The sequence below is a fragment of the Notolabrus celidotus genome, chromosome 22 (assembly GCF_009762535.1).
Source record: "Notolabrus celidotus isolate fNotCel1 chromosome 22, fNotCel1.pri, whole genome shotgun sequence".
Lineage (NCBI taxonomy): Eukaryota > Metazoa > Chordata > Actinopteri > Labriformes > Labridae > Notolabrus > Notolabrus celidotus.
Genome location: NC_048293.1, coordinates 2,762,113 through 2,783,881, shown reverse-complemented (window position 1 = coordinate 2,783,881; position 21,769 = coordinate 2,762,113). Strand labels below are relative to the sequence as shown.

Sequence of the window (21,769 nt, the reverse complement as noted above, 5' to 3'; positions counted from 1 at the left end):
AAAACATGTTTAAAAAATAAAAATAATGTGTTTTTGGGGTCAATGACCTCTGTTTGTGTGAAATGTATTCTATTAATACAACTCAAAAATGAAAAGTAAAGTTGAGACTTAATAAAAGTCTAAAAAGAAAGTAGGCTTAACTCTTCTTACGAGGAGAATTTTGATATAAAACGTATTTCATCTCACGTTCAACCGTAAAAATAGTCAACAAAAAAAAAGAAAGAAAAGAAAGAAAACAAGCCTTCATGGGGTTGAAATAAACTGGATCTTCATTATCATAATTAAAAAAAGTTATAATGAAAGACTGTCTGTTGAGATAAGGCATGATGCACAGTGAGTGGATTGTTATTGTTATTGTTATTATTTTAATCATTGCTTTAACATTTATTTATCATATTTAATTGTGTACTTATCTATTTATTTCTTGTATTCATCTGATCTTGTTAACGCTACCTAATTTTTAACTTCTCTTTCTACTATTATTTATTGTATTAATTTTACTGTATTGATTTTACTTAAAGCTGCTGTGAGGAACTTTTGATTAATATACATTTTGGTGCCCCATTGTGGACAAAGTGATACCTCTTATCTCTTGTTCTGTACATGCAAAAGTAGTGTTTTCAACAAAAACCTCATCCTGTTGTCTTTTAACAGCCAGATTGATCACTCAATATGATTATTTGCCATGAAAACAGCCAAAAAATGATGTTTCTAAAGTCAAATGTCAATCATGTGGTCTGACACCTACCCTCACTGAGTGGTATAAGGCATTAAAATGACAACAGAGAAGGTATCAGTGTTGTTAATTTTGGTTTTGTTTGCTTTTGAAGGTCATAAAGAGGCATCAGTGTTGGTTTCAGTCTGTTTCTCAGCTGGTGAAAAACTCCTCATAGTGCCTTTAATTTTAAGTATTTTATTTATAATTATTCCTTTTATAATTCTACCTCTTGCTGTTGCTTTCTGTCTCTGTTATTCCGTGAAACACTTTGGCCTGCATGTTTTAATGTATGAAAGGTGCTTTATAAATAAAGTTGAGTTGTTATTTAAGAATGGGACATAATATGGTGAGCAGGACTCGGACCTCGGAATGCAGTGGTTAACCAATCAGAATCAAGTATTTAAAATAGCTGTGCATTAATATTGTATAATTTCATAGTGTGCTTTTTTAATTATGTATTATCATACCTGTGTCATGCATTGATGTCAGACATTTGAAATGATGAAAATATGTCCCATCCTTTGTGAAAACCAAAACCATGATTCTAGATTTAATTCTGATATTTTCTTTTTCATGTAAAATATTCCTTAGTTAATCACTTTAAGCCCATAAATCACTTATCCTGACTTTACGGCAGATATTTTTAAGACAGTGCCAGCCAGGAGTTGATGTGTTAGGCTGTGCTAGTGTCTTTGAAGGAGGAAATTGGTTTCCATGGGGTGTAGTCTAAAAGATATAGCCCATAAATCTCAAAATAACTCATCAATATAAAATTAATCCATTCAACCAAAGCAAATAAGCATGTTCATAGTGTATAGCATTAAAACATCCTAAGTATTCAACAACAGGGTGAAACAGATCCCAAAGCAGGGTATGATAAGGACTTGAAGGCATTAATACCCCATACAGCTGTGAACTGTGGATGATCCAGGGCTATTACATTTAATAAATCAAAAGCCACAACATTGACATAACTGATATCATTACTCTTCACAGGCCTGTAGAAAATATGTGTCAGGGTTTTTATTTAACTTGACTTATAATTTTAGACTGTGGATGATGTCAGCTGTTGTTTTGTTACATGACAAAGTGTTTTTGTAACGCTGGATATTTAAGATGTGTCACCTACATGAGACATATACAAGTTGTGTGGTAAGTTGTTATCTTCTTCCTTTATTTAAAATGAATGGACATATACAGCTTTCAGGTCTCAGGCACAATTATACTGTCCACATGCAGCTTCAACTCTGTGGCTCTTACACTTATAATTTACACTTCAGGCCATCTTAGTTAAATTAGACTCCTACATTTTGTCATTTTGAAGATGTTCAAGCCCGTTCACATGAATCTTACAGTGTCTGTCAGGGTCTGATGGCAGACTTAAGCTTTGGGAAGAGTCGGAGAGCATTCTGTGTCGTCACCTCCATCACCGTCTGCAGAGACACTCCTTTAATCTTACTGATGTACTCCGCAGAGATGCAGATGTTTTTGGGCTCATTTCTCACCTACATTCAGGGCACAAAACAAGAAGGAAATAACAAGAGTAAGTGAATGAAGCTTTTACAACACGATAGATTTAAGCTGTGTGTCTCAAAGACAAATATTGCAAAAGTATACAAAACACAGGTCATGGCATAAATTACTGCTTCTTATAGAAAGAAAGTTCATCAACAAACTTGTACTTTGATTTTAGCTACTTTTTTTTTTTTAAATCAGAAGACCAGACTCAGCTTTATTGGTCAGGTATGTGTAAACAAACAAGGTATGTGACTCCCCTTTGACTTTGCTCTCCATGCTCACACATTAAAAAATAAGCCTGCAGACATAAATACAAAAAACAAAACAACAATAACCATTGTACACAGAAAAATGAAAAATTTAAGGAGAAAAAATGATGCTGGAATGAATCTGATAAAACAGGTCATCATGTATCAGGTGGGTTAATTTCCATGTGGCAGAGGTCTGTCAGTATTTATAGTACTCAGAGTGGGAAATGTTCACATTAGACTCATGTTGGAAGAAGTCCCTTACCTGCTTTTCTGGACCGAGAGCAGGTGAATCAGTTTCTAGACAGATGTTTTCTAATGGCAGCTGTTTCACAAGCTTCTGCTTCTTGTTGGAAAATACACACAAAAACATCATCAATCATTAACACCGCACGCGTTAGAAGAACGCCATGAAAACCAAATAAACATGTCAGTGCTGTCAGGAGGGACGTTTGATGAAAGTGTAAATGCTCACATACTCAAGACAAGATGTTTAAAATCAGTATCAATTTCACACATACATTTCAAATGATTATCTAAGTAATTGAAAGACAAAAGTGTTTGAAAAAGAAAAAGACAGAATGTAAAACTCTAGTTCTGATGCATATATATGCATATGTATATGTATTATGATGTGGCGCTCTGCTGTACCTGTTCACTCCGTATTATGGATGGCGGGATAGAAAAGAAATATCCAGCCTTAACTCCCTCCATGGCAACAGACGGTTTACCATCAAAAGCATGCAGCAGGGCTTTCTCGACACCTAGTGGCAGATTGGAGGAAATGCAGTTTCTCCTCAAACATCAAACGAAATGGTTCATCAACAGACAAATACAGAATCTGAACTGTACCTTGCTCTTTCAGGAGGTGGATGGTGGGTCTTCCTGCAGAGCGTGAGTGAACATTTCTACAAAACAACAACAACAACATGGATTTAACTTCAATATTAATGGATTACTCATTTTCAGCAGCTGTGTAGCTATCATAAGGGACCATCAGTATTAGCTAATGCCATTCATACATCAACAGCAGGAGCAATTTGAGATTCAGTGTCTTGCCCTTCAGTATGGAACTTCAGGAGCTGGGATTAAATCCCCCACCTTCCAATTGAGACACAAGCAACTCTACCCACTGAGCCACAGCAAATCTTACCACTGACTTGATTTGGCAAATCAAATGAGCTTGTTTACAACAGTGGCTCTCTAGGATACTAATTATTTCAATTTACAAATTAGGTTGCAAGCTGTAGCTACCCATTTAGCTATCATTAGTGGAAGTTTGCTGTTTGTAGAGTTGTCCAGCGTCTCTGCTTCAAACTATCCAGTGTGGCCTGCCTTTGGTGAGGTGGGGGAGGGCTCTCTACATCAACAAGAGGTATTAAGAGACTCAACGTACATCGCTGGTAACTCGACTCACATGGACAGTAAATGCAAATAATGTTGGTCTTGAAGAGAACCTTGTGGCAGGACTTTGAAGCTGAACTTGCCAATTTAAAAGACTGTTTCTTTATATGTTGCTGCGTGTCATCCACGTCACTGCTGTATTGCTGATTCCTGATTTCCCAAAACTACAGGGCGGACTATGAGTCATAATCCCAGAACACGTTAATTGTGTATCCAAAAAATCAGTGGCCTTAAATGGAATTTGCATGTTTACTGTGTTATCTCTGACAGCCCTTCATAATCTCTAATGTGTATTGTAGATTGGTACAGTATGACTCACAGAGGGAGATCCAGCTCTTTGGCTATCTGTGCCTGACGAATGAGGACCTGCCTTTGGCTCTCTTTATCAGAGTCACAGCTGACATATCTGGGGGTAAAATCCAAACCAACCTGAAACAACAGACACAAGACTCACGTGTTAACATGAAAGCAAACAGAGCCAGGACAGCAAGCTGCTATTGATTGGAGTCATATTAGAGAGAGTGAATCATTACCTCCCCAATGGCAATAAGATGGTCTTTGTATTTCTCTATTATGGGCAGAGCAGCATCCAGATCCTGCATGAAAGACAGACCAGAATGTTTAGTTTCAACATCATCTTATGTATCTAAAACAAACAAACTCTCTTTAAAGAGGCTGACAATTACACAAAACTCTAAGGAGAGTACAAGGAGTGAGCTAATGTCTCACGATGTTTCTGTCTCTCCTCCTACTATCCAAACATGATCGAGTATTTCAGGTTCAATGTGACATCAGAAGATGTTCAAGGTATCACAAAGAGCCTAGTCCTGTATCGTACAAGTTTTTAAAACAGTTCAAGGCTCCAGCGAGAATTGAACTCGCGACCCCTGGTTTACAAGACCAGTGCTCTAACCACTGAGCTATGGAGCCCTGTGACAGACATCTGTCAGAACCACACCTTTATTAGTGTCAATACCTGTTCTGGATTAATGACTTCACGCTCAAGCTTCATGGGGACTCAAGAGGGAAATAAGTACGTTTACAAAGGCAAAGAGTCACAGGGACATGAGTGAGCCTCACCAGACAATATTAAGCTAACCTTTTCCAATTACTACAAGTGTTCATGTGCATGTGTAAGATAAAATATATGATCTTTGAAATAGTAGAAATTCACAGAGTAATCTCCTAACCTAAGTAAGTAAGTACCAGACTTCAACAACATAACTTCACATACAAGTAAATTCTAAGGTAAGTTGGGACACTGCAATATTGTATCTATGGGTGACTTGTTTCCTTGGTGCCACTGTGAAATATGGTGTAATGAAGGCATTTTAAGAAAGAAAGAAAGTGTTATTTTTTCCTGTTCCAGTGATATCCTCAGTCCATCTAGTTTTGATTTTTTGTGTTGTTAAAAAAGATCACATGTTCTTGTTGGAAATCTAAGGTTAAGTTATGTTTATCTGAAGATGAAGATCATGAAGTATGATTGAAAGTTTCAAAATACTGATGTAACTGACGACCTGTGTTCGTCCTCTCTACTTGCAGTATATATAGTTAGATTCATTTAAACAGTAAGTGTATTTTCTTTGGCTTTATCATTGTCATGAGTGTGAATATGACGTATCTAAAACAAATAGTCACTCCATAGAGTCTGACTTACTCAGGTAACTCACGTCACATCTTGTTACTGTCTCTCCTCCTACAATCCAAACATGATCGAGTATTTCAGGTTCAATGAGAGTTCAGAAGATGCTCAAGGTTTCACAAAGAGCCTGGTCCTGTATCGATGACCTTTGACCCTCTGAAGATGTTTTTAAAAAAGTTTAAGGCTCCAGGGAGAATTGAACTCGCGACCCCTGGTTTACAAGACCAGTGCTCTAACCACTGAGCTATGGAGCCCTGTGACAGACATCTGTCAGAACCACACGTTTATTACTGTCAATACCTGTTCTGGATTAATGACTTCATGCTCAAGCTTCATGGGGACTCAAGAGGGAAATAAGTATGTTTACAAAGGCAAAGAGTCACAGTGACATGAGTGAGCCTCACCAGACAATATTAAGCTAACCTTTTCCAATTACTACAAGTGTTCATGCGTAAGATAAAACATATGATATTTGAAATAGTAGAAATTCACAGAGTAATCTCCTAACCATAGTAAGAACAATAAGTAAATTAGTAAAGGCAAAAAGTCACAGTGACATGAGCTAACTTCACCAGATATCATTTCAATTTGGCTCATTTTGAAGATGAAATATCAAGTTAAATTTTTCCTGATGATTTAAAGTGAACATGCATGTCTTAGGATAAAATATTCAATCTTTTAACTGGCAGAAATTCCCAAAAGTCATCTTCTGACCCTTATTGAATTGTCCAGGAGTTTAAATATCTATCACCATTTTTTTCTGTGCCATTACACTAACACTTTGAACCTGATCATGATTTTGATTGCAGTAATGAAACATAACATTTTGGTGTGCTTTTTTTTCTCCTCTTTAAAACAATGAAGTACCAGACTACAACAACATAACTTCACATACAAGGAAATTCTAGGGTGAGTTGGGACACTTTGCAATATTGTATCTATGGGTGACTTGTTTCCTTGGTACCACTGTGAAATATGGTGTAATGAAGGCATTTGAAGAAAGAAAGAAAGAAAGAAAGAAAGAAAGAAAGAAAGAAAGAAAGCGTTATTTTCTCCTGTTTCAGTGATATCCTCAGTCCATCTAGTTTAAAAAAAAAAGCACATGTTCTTGTTGGAAATCTAAGGTTAAGTTATGATTATCTGAAGATGAAGATCATGAAGTATGATTGAAAGTTTCAAAATACTGATGTAACTGACGACCTGTCTCCGTCCTCTCTACTTGCAGTATATATAGTGAGATTCATTTAAACAGTAAGTGTATTTTCTTTGGCTTTATCATTGTCATGAGTGTGAATATGACGTATCTAAAACAAACAGTCACTCCATAGAGTCTGACTTACTCAGGTAACTCACGTCACACCTTGTTACCGTCTCTCCTCCTACAATCCAAACATGATCGAGTATTTCAGGTTCAATGAGAGTTCAGAAGATGTTCAAGGTTTCACAAAGAGCCTGGTCCTGTATCGATGACCTTTGACCCTCTGAAGATGTTTTTAAAACAGTTTAAGGCTCCAGCGAGAATTGAACTCGCGACCCCTGGTTTACAAGACCAGTGCTCTAACCACTGAGCTATGGAGCCCTGTGACAGACATCTGTCAGAACCACACCTTTATTAGTGTCAATACCTGTTCTGGATTAATGACTTCATGCTCAAGCTTCATGGGGACTCAAGAGGGAAATAAGTACGTTTACAAAGGCAAAGAGTCACAGTGACATGAGTGAGCTTCACCAGACAATATTAAGCTAACATTTTCCAATTACTACAAGTGTCCATGTGCATGCGTAAGATAAAATATATGATCTTTGAAATAGTAGAAATTCACAGAGTAATCTCCTAACCTAAGTAAGTAAGTACCAGACTTCAACAACATAACTTCACATACAAGTAAATTCTAGGGTGAGTTGGGACACTTTGCAATATTGTATCTATGGGTGACTTGTTTCCTTGGTGCCACTGTGAAATATGGTGTAATGAAGGCATTTGAAGAAAGAAAGGAAGGAAGAAAGAAAGAAAGAAAGAAAGAAAGAAAGAAAGAAAGAAAGAAAGAAAGAAAGAAAGAAAGAAAGTGTTATTTTTTCCTGTTTCAGTGATATCCTCATTCCATCTAGTTTTGATTTTTTGTGTTGTTAAAAAAGATCACATGTTCTTGTTGGAAATCTAAGGTTAAGTTAGGATTATCTGAAGATGAAGATCATGAAGTATGATTGAAAGTTTCAAAATACTGATGTAACTGACGACCTGTGTTCGTCCTCTCTACTTGCAGTATATATAGTGAGATTCATTTAAACAGTAAGTGTATTTTCTTTGGCTTTATCATTGTCATGAGTGTGAATATGACGTATCTAAAACAAATAGTCACTTCATAGAGTCTGACTTACTCAGGTAACTCACGTCACACCTTGTTACTGTCTCTCCTCCTACAATCCAAACATTATCGAGTATTTCAGGTTCAATGTGAGTTCAGAAGATGTTCAAGGTTTCACAAAGAGCCTGGTCCTGTATCGATGACCTTTGACCCTCTGAAGATGTTTTTAAAACAGTTCCAGGCTCCAGCGAGAATTGAACTCGCGACCCCTGGTTTACTAGACCAGTGCTCTAACCACTGAGCTATGGAGCCCTGTGACAGACATATGTCAGAACCACACTTTTATTAGTGTCAATACCTGTTCTGGATTAATGACTTCATGCTCAAGCTTCATGGGGACTCAAGAGGGAAATAAGTATGTTTACAAAGGCAAAGAGTCACAGGGACATGAGTGAGCCTCACCAGACAATATTAAGCTAACCTTTTCCAATTACTACAAGTGTTCATGCGTAAGATAAAATATATGATCTTTGAAATAGTAGAAATTCACAGAGTAATCTCCTAACCTAAGTAAGTAAGTACCAGACTTCAACAACATAACTTCACATACAAGGAAATTCTAGGGTAAGTTGGGACACTTTGCAATATTGTATCTATAGGTGACTTTTTTCCTTGGTGCCACTGTGAAATATGGTGTAATGAAGGCATTTGAAGAAAGAAAGAAAGAAAGAAAGAAAGAAAGAAAGAAAGAAAGAAAGAAAGAAAGAAAGTGTTATTTTTTCCTGTTCCAGTGAGATCCTCAGTCCATCTAGTTTAGATTTTTTGTGTTGTTAAAAAAAAGCACATGTTCTTGTTGGAAATCTAAGGTTAAGTTATGATTATCTGAAGATGAAGATCATGAAGTATGATTGAAAGTTTCAAAATACTGATGTAACTGACGACCTGTCTTCGTCCTCTCTACTTGCAGTATATATAGTGAGATTCATTTAAACAGTAAGTGTATTTTCTTTGGCTTTATCATTGTCATGAGTGTGAATATGACGTATCTAAAACAGTCAATCCATAGAGTCTGACTTACTCAGGTAACTCACGTCACACCTTGTTACTGTCTCTCCTCCTACAATCCAAACATGATCGAGTATTTCAGGTTCAATGAGAGTTCAGAAGATGCTCAAGGTTTCACAAAGAGCCTGGTCCTGTATCGATGACCTTTGACCCTCTGAAGATGTTTTTAAAACAGTTGAAGGCTCCAGCGAGAATTGAACTCGCGACCCCTGGTTTACAAGACCAGTGCTCTAACCACTGAGCTATGGAGCCCTGTGACAGACATCTGTCAGAACCACACCTTTATTAGTGTCAATACCTGTTCTGGATTAATGACTTCACGCTCAAGCTTCATGGGGACTCAAGAGGGAAATAAGTACGTTTACAAAGGCAAAGAGTCACAGGGACATGAGTGAGCCTCACCAGACAATATTAAGCTAACCTTTTCCAATTACTACAAGTTTTCATGCGTAAGATAAAATATATGATCTTTGAAATAGTAGAAATTCACAGAGTAATCTCCTAACCTAAGTAAGTAAGTACCAGACTTCAACAACATAACTTCACATACAAGTAAATTCTAAGGTAAGTTGGGACACTTTGCAATATTGTATCTATGGGTGACTTGTTTCCTTGGTGCCACTGTGAAATATGGTGTAATGAAGGCATTTGAAGAAAGAAAGAAAGAAAGAAAGAAAGAAAGAAAGAAAAAAAGAAAGAAAGAAAGAAAGAAAGAAAGAAAGAAAGAAAGAAAGTGTTATTTTTTCCTGTTCCAGTGATATCCTCAGTCCATCTAGTTTTGATTTTTTGTGTTGTTAAAAAAGATCACATGTTCTTGTTGGAAATCTAAGGTTAAGTTATGTTTATCTGAAGATGAAGATCATGAAGTATGATTGAAAGTTTCAAAATACTGATGTAACTGACGACCTGTCTCCGTCCTCTCTACTTGCAGTATATATAGTGAGATTCATTGAAACAGTAAGTGTATTTTCTTTGGCTTTATCATTGTCATGAGTGTGAATATGACGTATCTAAAACAAATAGTCAATCCATAGAGTCTGACTTACTCAGGTAACTCACGTCACACCTTGTTACTGTCTCTCCTCCTACAATCCAAACATGATCGAGTATTTCAGGTTTAATGTGAGTTCAGAAGATGCTCAAGGTTTCACAAAGAGCCTGGTCCTGTATGGATGACCTTTGACCCTCTGAAGATGTTTTTAAAACAGTTTAAGGCTCCAGCGAGAATTGAACTCACGACCCCTGGTTTACAAGACCAGTGCTCTAACCACTGAGCTATGGAGCCCTGTGACAGACATCTGTCAGAACCACAACTTTATTAGTGTCAATACCTGTTCTGGATTAATGACTTCACGCTCAAGCTTCATGGGGACTCAAGAGGGAAATAAGTACGTTTACAAAGGCAAAGAGTCACAGGGACATGAGTGAGCCTCACCAGACAATATTAAGCTAATTACTACAAGTGTCCATGTGCATGCGTTAGATAAAATATTCGATCTTTGAAATAGTAGAAATTCACAGAGTAATCTCCTAACCTAAGTAAGAACAATAAGTAAATTAGAAAAGGCAAAAAGTCACAGTGACATGAGCTAACTTCACCAGATATCATTTCAATTTGGCTCATTTTGAAGATGAAATATCAAGTTAAATTTTTCCTGATGATATAAAGTGAACATGCATGTCCTAGGATAAAATATTCAATCTGTTAACTAGCAGAAATTCCCAAACCTCATCTCCTGACCCTTTTTGAATTGTCCAGGAGTTTAAATATCTATCACCATTTTTTTCTGTGCCATTACACTAACACTTTGAACCTGATCATGATTTTGATTGCAGTAATGAAACATAACATTTTGGTGTGCTTTTTTTTCTCCTCTTTAAAACAATTAAGTACCAGACTTCAACAACATAACTTCACATACAAGGAAATTCTAGGGTGAGTTGGGACACTTTGCAATATTGTATCTATGGGTGACTTGTTTCCTTGGTGCTACTGTGAAATATGGTGTCAGAACCACACCTTTATTAGTGTCAATACCTGTTCTGGATTAATGACTTCACGCTCAAGCTTCATGGGGACTCAAGAGGGAAATAAGTACGTTTACAAAGGCAAAGAGTCACAGGGACATGAGTGAGCCTCACCAGACATCTTTTAAACTTGCTTCACCTTTAAGATGAAATATCAAGTTAACTTTTTGTGTTTACTCTTATTGCTCATGTGCGTGTGTAAGGATGAAATATTCACACGTTCAATCGGCAGAGATTCACAAAGAGTCGTCTTCTAACCCTTGTGAAGTTGTCCATGATTTGAAGTATCTGTCCTGAGATTGTTTTGAGCCATTAGGTTAAGGTTAGGTTAGGTTACTTTTGGCCTAATAGTGATTTTGTGTGCACTTTCAAAAAATAACATTTCGGGGGAAAATATTTAGTGACTCACCTCTCACCTACCTGGTTAGACACACTTCAGGTTATCTAGATTTGTGTTGTTGTTGTAATTTGTGTGAACTGACCCTTTAAAAGTGGAGCTTACCTGCAGAGAAGCCCCCCTCTGTTGCTCTGGAGAAACTTCTTGAACAGGATGAACACCGAGGCAGGGAAAGATAAAATCTGGAAACCTGCAGAAACTCAAACATGTCATTACTCAGCCACAGGCAACATATTATATTGAATGTATGTATCTTTAATAGTCGTAGTTACCTTTTGGACAACTCAATAATCTTCTCAAATTCTCCAGCATGCTCGGCCACTGCTACAAGCGCCAACAACCCATCCTTACAAACATTAAATCAAGAAATAAGTAACTATATTATTAAAGTCATTCTTGATTTGTCTACGTTAGGACTGCTCACCTTTTTGGAATTCGAAACCACCTCCTCTATGTCCTTAAAACGCAGAAAACATCAAGTTAAAACCCTAACAGATATTACAGATGTTTTATATCCACTTGAATTCCTGGAAAGCATTACTACACCTTGTCAAAATCCCTCGCAGAGATATGACAGTGGCAGTCAACGAAGCCATGCATGTGTTCAGGATTCATAACCAAAACATTACCTACTTCCGGAAAGAGAGGCAGACCGCGCATGCGTGTATTTGTGGGAGCGCGAGATTTCGAAGGCAGCGTCGCCCGGGTGAGCGGCGTTTCATCTGATCTGATTTGCTGAGCGTCGAGAAACACTCTCAGTGTGGTGCTGGTTTGGGGTGGTGGGTTCGAATCCAACCGGATCTCAAAGTACTCCACTTTGTCTTATCCCCATTTAAGTAGTCATTCTCACTTTTCTTAATTTAACATTTTATCATCACTTCATGCGTTTTCATGTGACAGCCACCAAGTCCTTACAATTATTTTGCCACCCTGGGCATTTGACTTAAAGTGAGAATTTTAACCTGTTTCTTTTCGTTTATCATTCCTGCTCATCAGTAGTAGTGTAGCTCAGTCCATAGGGACTTGACTTGGGAACCGAAGGGTCGCCGGTTCGAGTCCAAGTGCGGACTAAGTTTCGCAAGTGGACTGATGGCTGGAAATGTGCTGGTTCACTAGCCTGGGCACTACTGGAGTGCCCTTGAGCAAGGCATCGGACCCTCAACTGCTTGGAGTATGCTGGTTGATGGCAGCATCCTCACTCTGACATCTCTCCCTAAGTGCATGTCCACTGCATGTGTATGTATATACCGAAAAACTGTCTAACATGACCGAAAAATAACACGAGTGAAAAAATTGAATTAATTCAGTACGTTCTTCATCTTATACTTCTTGAATTATTTAACTTTATTTAAAAAAAAATTAACATAGAAACAGATGGGACAATTCAGCAAATTTGCCTTTCACTCATTCAACTTTGAGATTCTACAGCTTCAGCATACTTCAACTTACAGCCTTCATTTTTGCATTAAAATGTTCACAAATCTTTCAGCTATTAATGCAGTATTCAATATTTGACAGTTTTTGATATTTTACAGCTTAAATGACAGAAAGTTTTTTGCTGCTTTTCTAACTTTAACATTGGTGTGTATGGTGGAATGGAATCTTCTCAGAGCATGTGATGTCATCAAACAGAGGCTGAGGCCTGCTGATGAGATCTTTGAAATTCTCTGAACAGACTGCCAGAAAATCCAAACAATTAACTCCACATACAAAAATAAGACATCAAAATGTTCCCTGCCTTCTCCTGCTTCTGTCAAAGAGGTAACCACTTCCTGTTTTCCTCGAAGACATAACTGTGGAGAGATTTGCTGCTCTGTGGGCTTTGAATGGGTAAAGTTAACGGTGTTTACCATTGACCGGATGTAAGAAACTGGAAGTGCTTCACAAAATAACCGTTAACTGCCTGCGTTTGTTTAACCGCACAAAATAAGGTGCATACCGTCTGCCATCAAACACTACAGCTGATGCTATGGCCCTTTCTAGAGCCATAGATATGCGCATTCAAAAGCTGGCCAATCAAAAGTGGACAAGAAGGGAACCAGCCAATCAGAAGAGAGCAGGCTCGTTCTTTAGAAGGGATCAAAGGACACAGCCTGCTGACATCACATGCTCTGAGAAGACTCCATTCCGCCCAAGCGTCAACCTCTGGTCTAAAAATATGAGTCAATGCGGAAGTGTTAAAAGCATAGACTGTATAAAATATGGACGTAGTATCCGTGACGTCACCCATCTGTTCCTGAGAGCTGTTTTGAAGCCAATCGACGGCAGCAGCCATATTGGTAATGCGGAACTCAACCAGGCAGAGTGTGACGTAGTGTGAGTCTCTTAGCCAATGGCTGTGTGTTCCCGACCGGGAGTCACGTCAGTGCCATTACAGAGATTAGCTTCATAGGGCCAAGCTGTTTTTTGAACCAGGCTGTAAACATGTTTATTAATGCTGCAAAGATCGTCTTTTTTCCCATTCATGTCTATGTGGTTTCCGGTGTTTCTGCAGCCAGCCCCAAGCAGATTTTCGATGTATTGCAGTTTATAGCACTTCCGCATTGGCTTCATCGTCTGAGACTGGAGGTTGCCGCTTGGTGCCCACCTACAGCACCAACCACATCATCAAATTCACGGACGCCACTACAGTGGTGGGCCTCATCACCAACAATGATGAGGCCAACTACAGAAAAGAGACGAGCCAACTGATCCAGTGATGCAGCGACAACAACCTCTTCCTCAACGTGAGGAAAACCAAAGAGATTGTCGTGGACTTCAGGAGAGGCCGACAGCGGCATCAACGGCGCTGCTGTGGAGAGGGTGAGCAGTACCAAGTTCCTGGGACTGCACATCTCTGATGACCTCTCCTGGACTAACATCACTGCATCGCTGGCCAAGAAGGCTCAAAAACGGCTCTACTTCCTCTGCAAACTGAAGAAAGCACAAGTCCCACCCCCCATCATGTTCTCCTTTTACAGAGGTACTATCGAGAGCGTCCTCACTGGCTGCGTCGCTGTGTGGTTTGTTGGCTGCACTGCCTCCTGCCAAAAGACTCTACAGCGCATAGTGAACACAGCCAGCAGGATCATTGGTGCTCCTCTGCCCCCCCTCACAGACATTTTCCACACCGGCCTCACCAGCAGAGCCATCAGCATCGCTGGTGACACCCCCCACCCCTACCACTCCCTCTTCAGTCTCCTGCCTTCAGGGAAAAGGTACCGGAGCCTCCAGGCCCGCTCCACCAGACTGTTGAACAGCTTTTTCCATCAGGCTGTCAGGATGCTGAACTCCACTCACTACCTGGACTGTAACACACACACACACACACACACACACACACACACACACACACACACACACACACACACACACACTCTCTCTCTCTTACTCTCTTTCTCTCTCTCTCTCTCTCTCTCTCTCACTCTCTTTCTCTCTCTCTCTCACTCTCTCACTCTCTCACTCTCACTCTCACTCTCACTCTCACACACACACACACACACACACACACACACACACACACACACACACACACACACACACACACACACTACATACAAGGACTCTACCTCAGCTGCTTTTTGCACATTATTATTTGCATATTATCTTGAATACTGTCTGCACCTTAATATCATTTGCACTGTTATCTATTTTTATTTTCATTGTCTATTTTTAAACTGTCGCTGCACTGACTGCACTGTGTACATAGGCTGTTTTTATAAAACTGTATTGTATTATATTTTATTGTATTTTATATTTAAATTTTAGATATTTAAAAGCTGGAAGAGAGAAACAACATCTTGTTTTTCCTCTATATCTCGTATATACAGTGAAAATTGAGAATAAAAACCTTTGAACCTTTGAACTTTGAACCTTGAACCTACTTATTCTGTTTTTGTTTTTACTTTTGCTTATTTCTTCTTTACTTCACATTTCCACATGTTCAACTGTGTTTACAGCTTTCAGACTTCAGCTTCAGCATTTCAACGCATTTGCTTTCAGGAAATGCAACCATTCTAGTTTATTTTATTTTGGTGAATTTTAACATTATTTTATCCCCAGTGTTTCCTCATTAAGATATCATGACATATTCATATTCTTTTTTTTATTATTCTAATTTTTAGCATGTCATGTTCTAAACCTTACAAATGGATTGTGGGAGGATTTGGGGTCGGGCTGGGGTTAGGATAGTGATGGGGGGATGGGGGGGGGGGATTTGTATTGGCTCTTTAACCTAACTGCTTAAACCAGAGAAAAGTAGCTTGTTTTGAATTTTAACTTAACTAACTTTTTTACAACAGACAGGATTCTATTTTTATAGCTAACTGTAATATTTTAAAGACAAAATCAATTTGGGAAACATTTGTTAACTTCTTACAGCAGAGAAAAAACAGCAGTAAAATATTTTTTTTACATTTATTATTTTTATTATTTATTTATTTTTTATTTAAGCTTTTGAAGAGAGAGGAGGTGGGTTTTTTTTTTATTTTAGTTGGGGAAACTGGAGACTCCCAGAGTAAACCCAACATGGGGGACGACATTCAGCGGCGATCAAGATCGTGGGTGCTGTCTGAGTTGTGTGTGTGTGTCTTTGTGTATGGGGCGGGGGGGCAGTGAGTCCTCGTAGTTGCTCTCAGTCAAGCATTCTGCAAAGGGCCTGGTCAGAGCTTTCCCCAGAGCTCGAAAGAACCTAACAACTATATTCTGCTTTGGGACATCTTGGGGGGTGCTCAGTCGGATCTTCAGATACTTCAGGACAGCCTCGTTAAAAGATGTCGTTTGGTGTATCGCTGCCAACAGTGTCTCTCCTGGAGAGCCAAACTCTTTGTTTAGGTCCTTCAACATGCCCTTGATGAATTCCTTTCTGCTTTTAATTCGGCTGACGGGAGGGACGTCACTGTCATTCAGGACTTTGTTTGACAGTCGCTCCATGAGGTCGTTGAGATCCTCTGTTTTCAGGGACAGTCTGGCATCCCATGAGGCTTTTAACTGGAGCTCAATGATCACAGCACAGACCAGGTTTTCGGTCATTCTTGCAGCAACAGTCATATGCTTGTAGGTCAGTGCTGGCATGATGAGGCTAGTTGATGGAGTGGGGGGGAGTGTAGTGTTGAGGGAGTAGTTATGGCACATGGATGAATTTGATGAGGCAACACTGTTTGCTGATTGCTGGCTAGCATCCGAGGGTACAACAGACTGCCTGTAGCTGCTTTCTTCTGGTGCATGCTGCAGTATTGTGATTGCATTTTCAATGTCAGTCAATGCCCCGGACACATCCTTGTTTAATTTTGTTTTCTCTGCTGGATCCGTCTCTATCCACAGTGCGACCTTCTGCATAAACTTTCTGACTGCATCCTCTGTCATGACGTATAGGACCTCAGGAGAAGTTTGGAAATCGAGTTTCCCGTGGGCCTGAGAGATGACCGAGTCAGACAGACATTTTCCTGGTGTAGCCATGGGAAGCCGATACGTTTGAGACCGAACCAAATGATCGTACATCTTATCAGTCAGTTCCCTTGTAAACTTCTTGATCTCGTTGCCACTCATGATTATTTGCAGAGTTTCACTGTCTACTGTGTCTTGGGAGTTGACTTGGTGAAACAAGCGGTCAACATCACTTTTAATGCTTTCATAGTCTATTGGAGAAAAGTTCTGCTTTCTCACACTGATCATTTCGACGTTGTCCATCTCTAATCTAACCCTACATTTGGGCTTGGGGGGCTTTGGGTCTGGTATTTCTCCAGGAAGAATAACTCCAACAGCCTCCTCTGGGGACTTTGAAACCTGTTCCAGACTCACCACATGGCTGCTGTCCTTTTTCCCGAACGTGCTCCACAGCTCTGTTTTCATCTTCTGGAACTGCTTTGCGACAACTTTATGAAATTGTTCTTTAACATCCTCTTTCTTCTCCTCCTTTGGATGTTTATCTCTTGATGAGAAGAAGTCCTTCACCATGTTATGGATCGACATCATGTTCAAGTGTCTTTTAACAGGGCTACCGACTACACTGCATGCATCTTCAAAGTCCATGTCTCCGTTGTCCTCCATAATTTGATAGACTATTTCATTTGCTGCTATCTCAGCATCACGAGAGGTGTCTGGGGGTGTGGTAGCCTTTTCTACGTCTTCAGTGACTTCCTGCTTCTCATCGGACCATTTCTCTAAGATTTCACTCACAGCTTTGGTCGCTGAGAGGACAGAGATCCTCGATGTTCTGCTGGGAGCCGATGCACATCTCTCTTCTTCTTCTTCATTTACTGATTGGGATCTGTTACTGATGTAGGAAGAAATCTCAATACATGTATACCTTCCAAAATAGTGCTTGTTTACAAACGCCTTCAAACACTCTGTGGCGTGCGTTAACATGCGACGCAGGCTTGACATTTTTGATGTGGATGCTGGAACAAATACCGCAGGATCCTCTGGCCAACTCTTGTTGTTGATGGCCACTGAAAGAACAGAAGCTACCTTCTGTAAAACTTCACTCTCTACCAAATCTGTCAGCTTTTCTGCACTCTCACATTTCTCTGCTGGTACCTGAAGAGCTGCTGCAAAGCTTTCTGGGATGGAGTCACCCAGGCATGGTGACAAATTCACCTCCTCCATGGCTTGAACGATGTTCTTCTCAGACTCATTCCCGAACAGACGCTCCTGAAACACTGGCATCATTATGTTCAGGATATCTGCGGAAAGAGTCTGCACTATTTCTGTCAGCAGGTCAGTCAGGGTGTCTCCTGTGTCTGAATCCCATACTCCTGCTGCTAACATACTCCATTGTGCTGAAGTAATCCTCTCGAAGTGTTTGTCCACAAGGGGACGGAGAGATTCTGACGTGATCAAAATCAAGTTGTTTTCCATCTCGATATTGTTCAATCTTGTGTGTTTTTTGAAAAGTCTATGTCTTTGGATCGCAGGGCTGCTCTGACGGGCACCTTTCTGTAAGCTGGAAACTAAGAAGTGTTTTCAAGAGTCCTCAGGGTCTGTATACCTCCAACGGTGATGTCATAGTGGTTTTTTGGGTGTGGCCTTGTGATGTCACAAGTCAGAATCCTTTCATCTGAAATGTGACATCACCGTTGTCGGTAGCGATGTAAATTTCAAGTAGTTTTGATCTTTGGATGTGTGTGAAAAACAATGCCAAATGCGTTTTTTCACCTGAATCAAATTTTCCTTCACGACACAATGTACATACCTGACAGTATTGAATAGCTTTTGATTTATTTTACCCAAGCGGCAACCTCCGGTCTAAAAATATGAGTCAATGTGGAAGTGTTAAAAGCTGCAGTTCATCGAGGATCCGCTTGAGGCTGGCTCCGGAAGTACCGGAAGTCACATACACATGAATGGGGAAAAGCTGATCTTTGCAGCGTTAATAAACATGTTTACAGCCTGGTACAAAAGATGAGTGTAGTCTGAATATCTAATTTCTCGATGTCCTCTCACTGTGAGGGGGGTGAATTTTTTTCTAATTCGGTAATTTAGAAGATATTGAGATTACTAGTCTTCCAATGAGAGGCACAGCTGCCTGTGGGAACACTGCAGCTGTTGGCTAGGAGGCTCAAAGCCCGCCTCTTTACGTCACACTGGCTCCACAGAAGCAATATGGCTGCCACAGCCGATTGGTCTCAAAACAGCTCTTCAGAAACAGATGGGTGACGTCACGGATACTACGTCCATATTTTTTACAGTCTATGATTTTACCTTTATTTTACCAGGAAAGTTAACTTAGTACCAACTCTCATTTAAACTGTGGTGGTTCTGGGGAGGGGCCAACAGGGGCCAGTGCCCCTGTAAAACTGAACCTGGGCCCCCCTGTGGCCCCCCCTCCACACCAAACAAATATTATACAATAAAAAAAGCTTTGGTATCGCTTTTGTGTAAATGTGCAGAAATGTGCAGAAAGGTGCTCAATTTTCCATTACACTGCTGTCTCTCCCCAAACCCAGGTCAGCAAATATTACTTTTTTGTTCAGTCTTTAGCGTCTCAGGAGATGCACATGTTACATTTATGTCTGTTTCAGACATAGACTGTATAAAATATGGACGTAGTATCCGTGACATCACCCATCTGTTCCTGAGAGCTGTTTTGAAGCAAATCGACGGCAGCAGCCATATTGGTAATGCGGAACTCAACTGGGCAGAGTGTGATGTAGTGTGAGTCTCTTAGCCAATGGCTGTGTGTTCCCGACCGGGAGTCACGTCAGTCATGTCCTTATTTGGGCAAAACTCATAATCTTAATATCTTCTTAATCGTCACGTTAGAAAAAAATTCACCCCCCGTACAGTGTGTGCCAATAGAGAGACTAGCGTTGTAGGGCCAAGCCGTTTTTTGAACCAGGCTGTAAACATGTTTATTAATGCTGCAAAGATCGTCTTTTTCCCATTCATATCTATGTGGTTTCCAGTGTTTCTGCAGCCAGCCTCAAGAGGATTTTCGATGTATTGCAGTTTATATCACTTCCGCATTGGCTTCATCATTTGAGACCGGAGGTTGCCGCTTGGTTTCAGACAGACAGAGAGCAGAGGAGACAGACCGCAATGTCACCTGGTCCACGTATGACTTTTAGTAGTCCTGGCCTGCAGACTGCTGACAGGGAGCTTTACAACACCGCACAATGATAAGTACGAAATAAGTATGAAAATGAAAATAGACAGACAGAGAGCACCGACTCTCACACCTCACCTGGATGAGGAATGCTCATTTTGAGACTTTCAATGACTTCTTCTGTACAAGCACTCATTTTGGGTGTGCAAGAGATACATCTCTGATGAAGTGATATCAAAGCAGGAGTCATTATTGTAAGATTTTTTCTGAAATGTTGTTATTGTGACAGCTCTATCCATGTAGTAATTAACAGATTGAATATGCACTGTTAGCTGAGAAAATACTATGTATTTTTAATAGCTAATAAAACATTTAAAAAAAAACAACAGAGAGGACATACAGAGAAACCTAGAGACAGAACAATCAATACAAGAATATGACAGGAGTGAACAACTTAAAAGCAATTATAGTGATGTTGAGTTATGGGGTGTTTTTAATTTTAACTTAACTAACTTTTTAAACAGACACAAAATATAAAGTTTTTTCAGGATTCTATTTTTATAGCTAACTGTAATATTTTAAAGACAAAATAAATTTGGGAAACATTTGTTAACTTCTTACAACAGAGAAAAAACAGCAGTAAAATATATATATATTTTTTTTTAATCTAAGCTTTATATATGCAGGACGGTTGAAGAGAGAAGAGGTGGGTTTTTTAAATTTTAGTTGGGGAAACTGGAGCATTCCCAGAGTAAATCCAACATGGGGGACGACATTCAGCGGCAATCAAGCTCTCCCCAGAGCTCTAAAGAACCTAACAACTATACTCTGCTTTGCCACCCCCCCCTAGCAAAATTGGTCTAGAACCGCCACTGCCTATCAGAGTGATGCAATCAGGTCAAAGTTAGGATCTTCATTCACTGGGGGTCTTTTCTGTTCCCAGCTGCTGCAGCGAGTGGTTCTGGTGAGAATTTTCCCTCATCTCTTAAACAATCAATTACCACACTACAAACACATAACTCCATATGCAAGTTAAGTCTAGGGACAGTTGGGACACTTAGCAAAATGTTGTCTATCATTGATTAGTTTCCCTGCCACTGTTAAATACAGTGTAACGAAGGGAGTTGGAGAATGAATGAAGAAAGAAAGAAAGAAAGAAAGAAAGAAAGAAAGAAAGAAAGAAAGAAAAAAATTTATTGATGTTCCACAGTTATCCTCAGTCTACAGAGTTTTCCTTTTTGAATTGTCGAAAAGAAACTCAAAATTATTTTTTTTCCAGAGGATTTGTTCTTGTTTGAAATCTAAGGTTAAGATATGATAATCTGCTCTTGAAGATCATGTAGTTTGATTAAAGGTTTCAAGTTAGTTACCGTCTCTCCTCCTACAAGCCAAACATGATCGAGTATTTCAGGTTCAATGGAAGGTTAGAAGATGCTCATGGTTTCACTGAGAGCCTGGTCCTGTATGGATGACCTTTGACCTACTGTACAAGTTTTTAAAACAGTTTAAGGCTCCAGCGAGAATTGAACTCGCGACCCCTGGTTTACAAGACCAGTGCTCTAACCACTGAGCTATGGAGCCCTGTGACAGACATCTGTCAGAACCACACCTTTATTAGTGTCAATACCTGTTTTGAATAAAGGACTTAATGCTCAGGCGCCATGAGGACACGAGAGAGAAATAAGTAAGATTGTGAAGACAAAGAGTCACGATGACAAGAGCTAATTTCACCAGACATTAGTTAAATTTGCCTCATTTTGAAGATTAAATACTGAGTTAACTTTTTCAAATTACCTAAAAGTGAACATATGCATGAGTAGGGATAAAATATTAAATCTTTAAATAACAGATATTCACAAAAGTCATCTCTTAGCCCTTGTGGACTTATCAAGGATTTGAAATATCTGACACTGATA

The 21,769-nt window shown here is 39.5% G+C and overlaps 1 protein-coding gene and 7 non-coding genes across 10 annotated transcripts; all 8 read right to left on the bottom strand.

The window, feature by feature from the left end:
* Positions 1–1,871: 1,871 nt before the first annotated feature.
* LOC117805753 (putative deoxyribonuclease TATDN3) lies at positions 1,872–12,512 on the bottom strand. Of its 3 annotated transcripts, none has more exons than XM_034674295.1 (10): positions 11,876–12,512; positions 11,754–11,786; positions 11,602–11,675; positions 11,435–11,519; positions 4,422–4,484; positions 4,208–4,317; positions 3,337–3,392; positions 3,136–3,248; positions 2,750–2,824; positions 1,872–2,223 (listed from the first exon to the last, which is right to left on the bottom strand). In XM_034674295.1, the coding sequence occupies exons 1-10, from the start codon at positions 11,987–11,989 to the stop codon at positions 2,080–2,082; spliced, it is 867 nt and encodes a 288-aa protein (XP_034530186.1). In that variant the 5' UTR covers positions 11,990–12,512; the 3' UTR covers positions 1,872–2,079. The 3 variants fall into 3 exon arrangements, with proteins under 3 accessions (XP_034530186.1, XP_034530184.1, XP_034530185.1); XM_034674293.1 differs by having other exon boundaries at positions 2,750–2,830; positions 11,876–12,509; XM_034674294.1 differs by having other exon boundaries at positions 2,750–2,827; positions 11,876–12,507.
* trnat-ugu lies at positions 4,746–4,818 on the bottom strand. The gene has a single exon. It is a non-coding gene; the product is annotated as a tRNA-Thr (tRNA).
* trnat-ugu lies at positions 5,715–5,787 on the bottom strand. Its single transcript has one exon. It is a non-coding gene; the product is annotated as a tRNA-Thr (tRNA).
* Positions 7,040–7,112, bottom strand: trnat-ugu. The gene has a single exon. It is a non-coding gene; the product is annotated as a tRNA-Thr (tRNA).
* Positions 8,079–8,151, bottom strand: trnat-agu. The gene has a single exon. It is a non-coding gene; the product is annotated as a tRNA-Thr (tRNA).
* Positions 9,084–9,156, bottom strand: trnat-ugu. Its single transcript has one exon. It is a non-coding gene; the product is annotated as a tRNA-Thr (tRNA).
* On the bottom strand, positions 10,117–10,189 carry trnat-ugu. The gene has a single exon. It is a non-coding gene; the product is annotated as a tRNA-Thr (tRNA).
* Positions 12,513–21,361: 8,849 nt separating the features above from the next.
* trnat-ugu lies at positions 21,362–21,434 on the bottom strand. The gene has a single exon. It is a non-coding gene; the product is annotated as a tRNA-Thr (tRNA).
* Between the last annotated feature and the right edge of the window lie 335 nt (positions 21,435–21,769).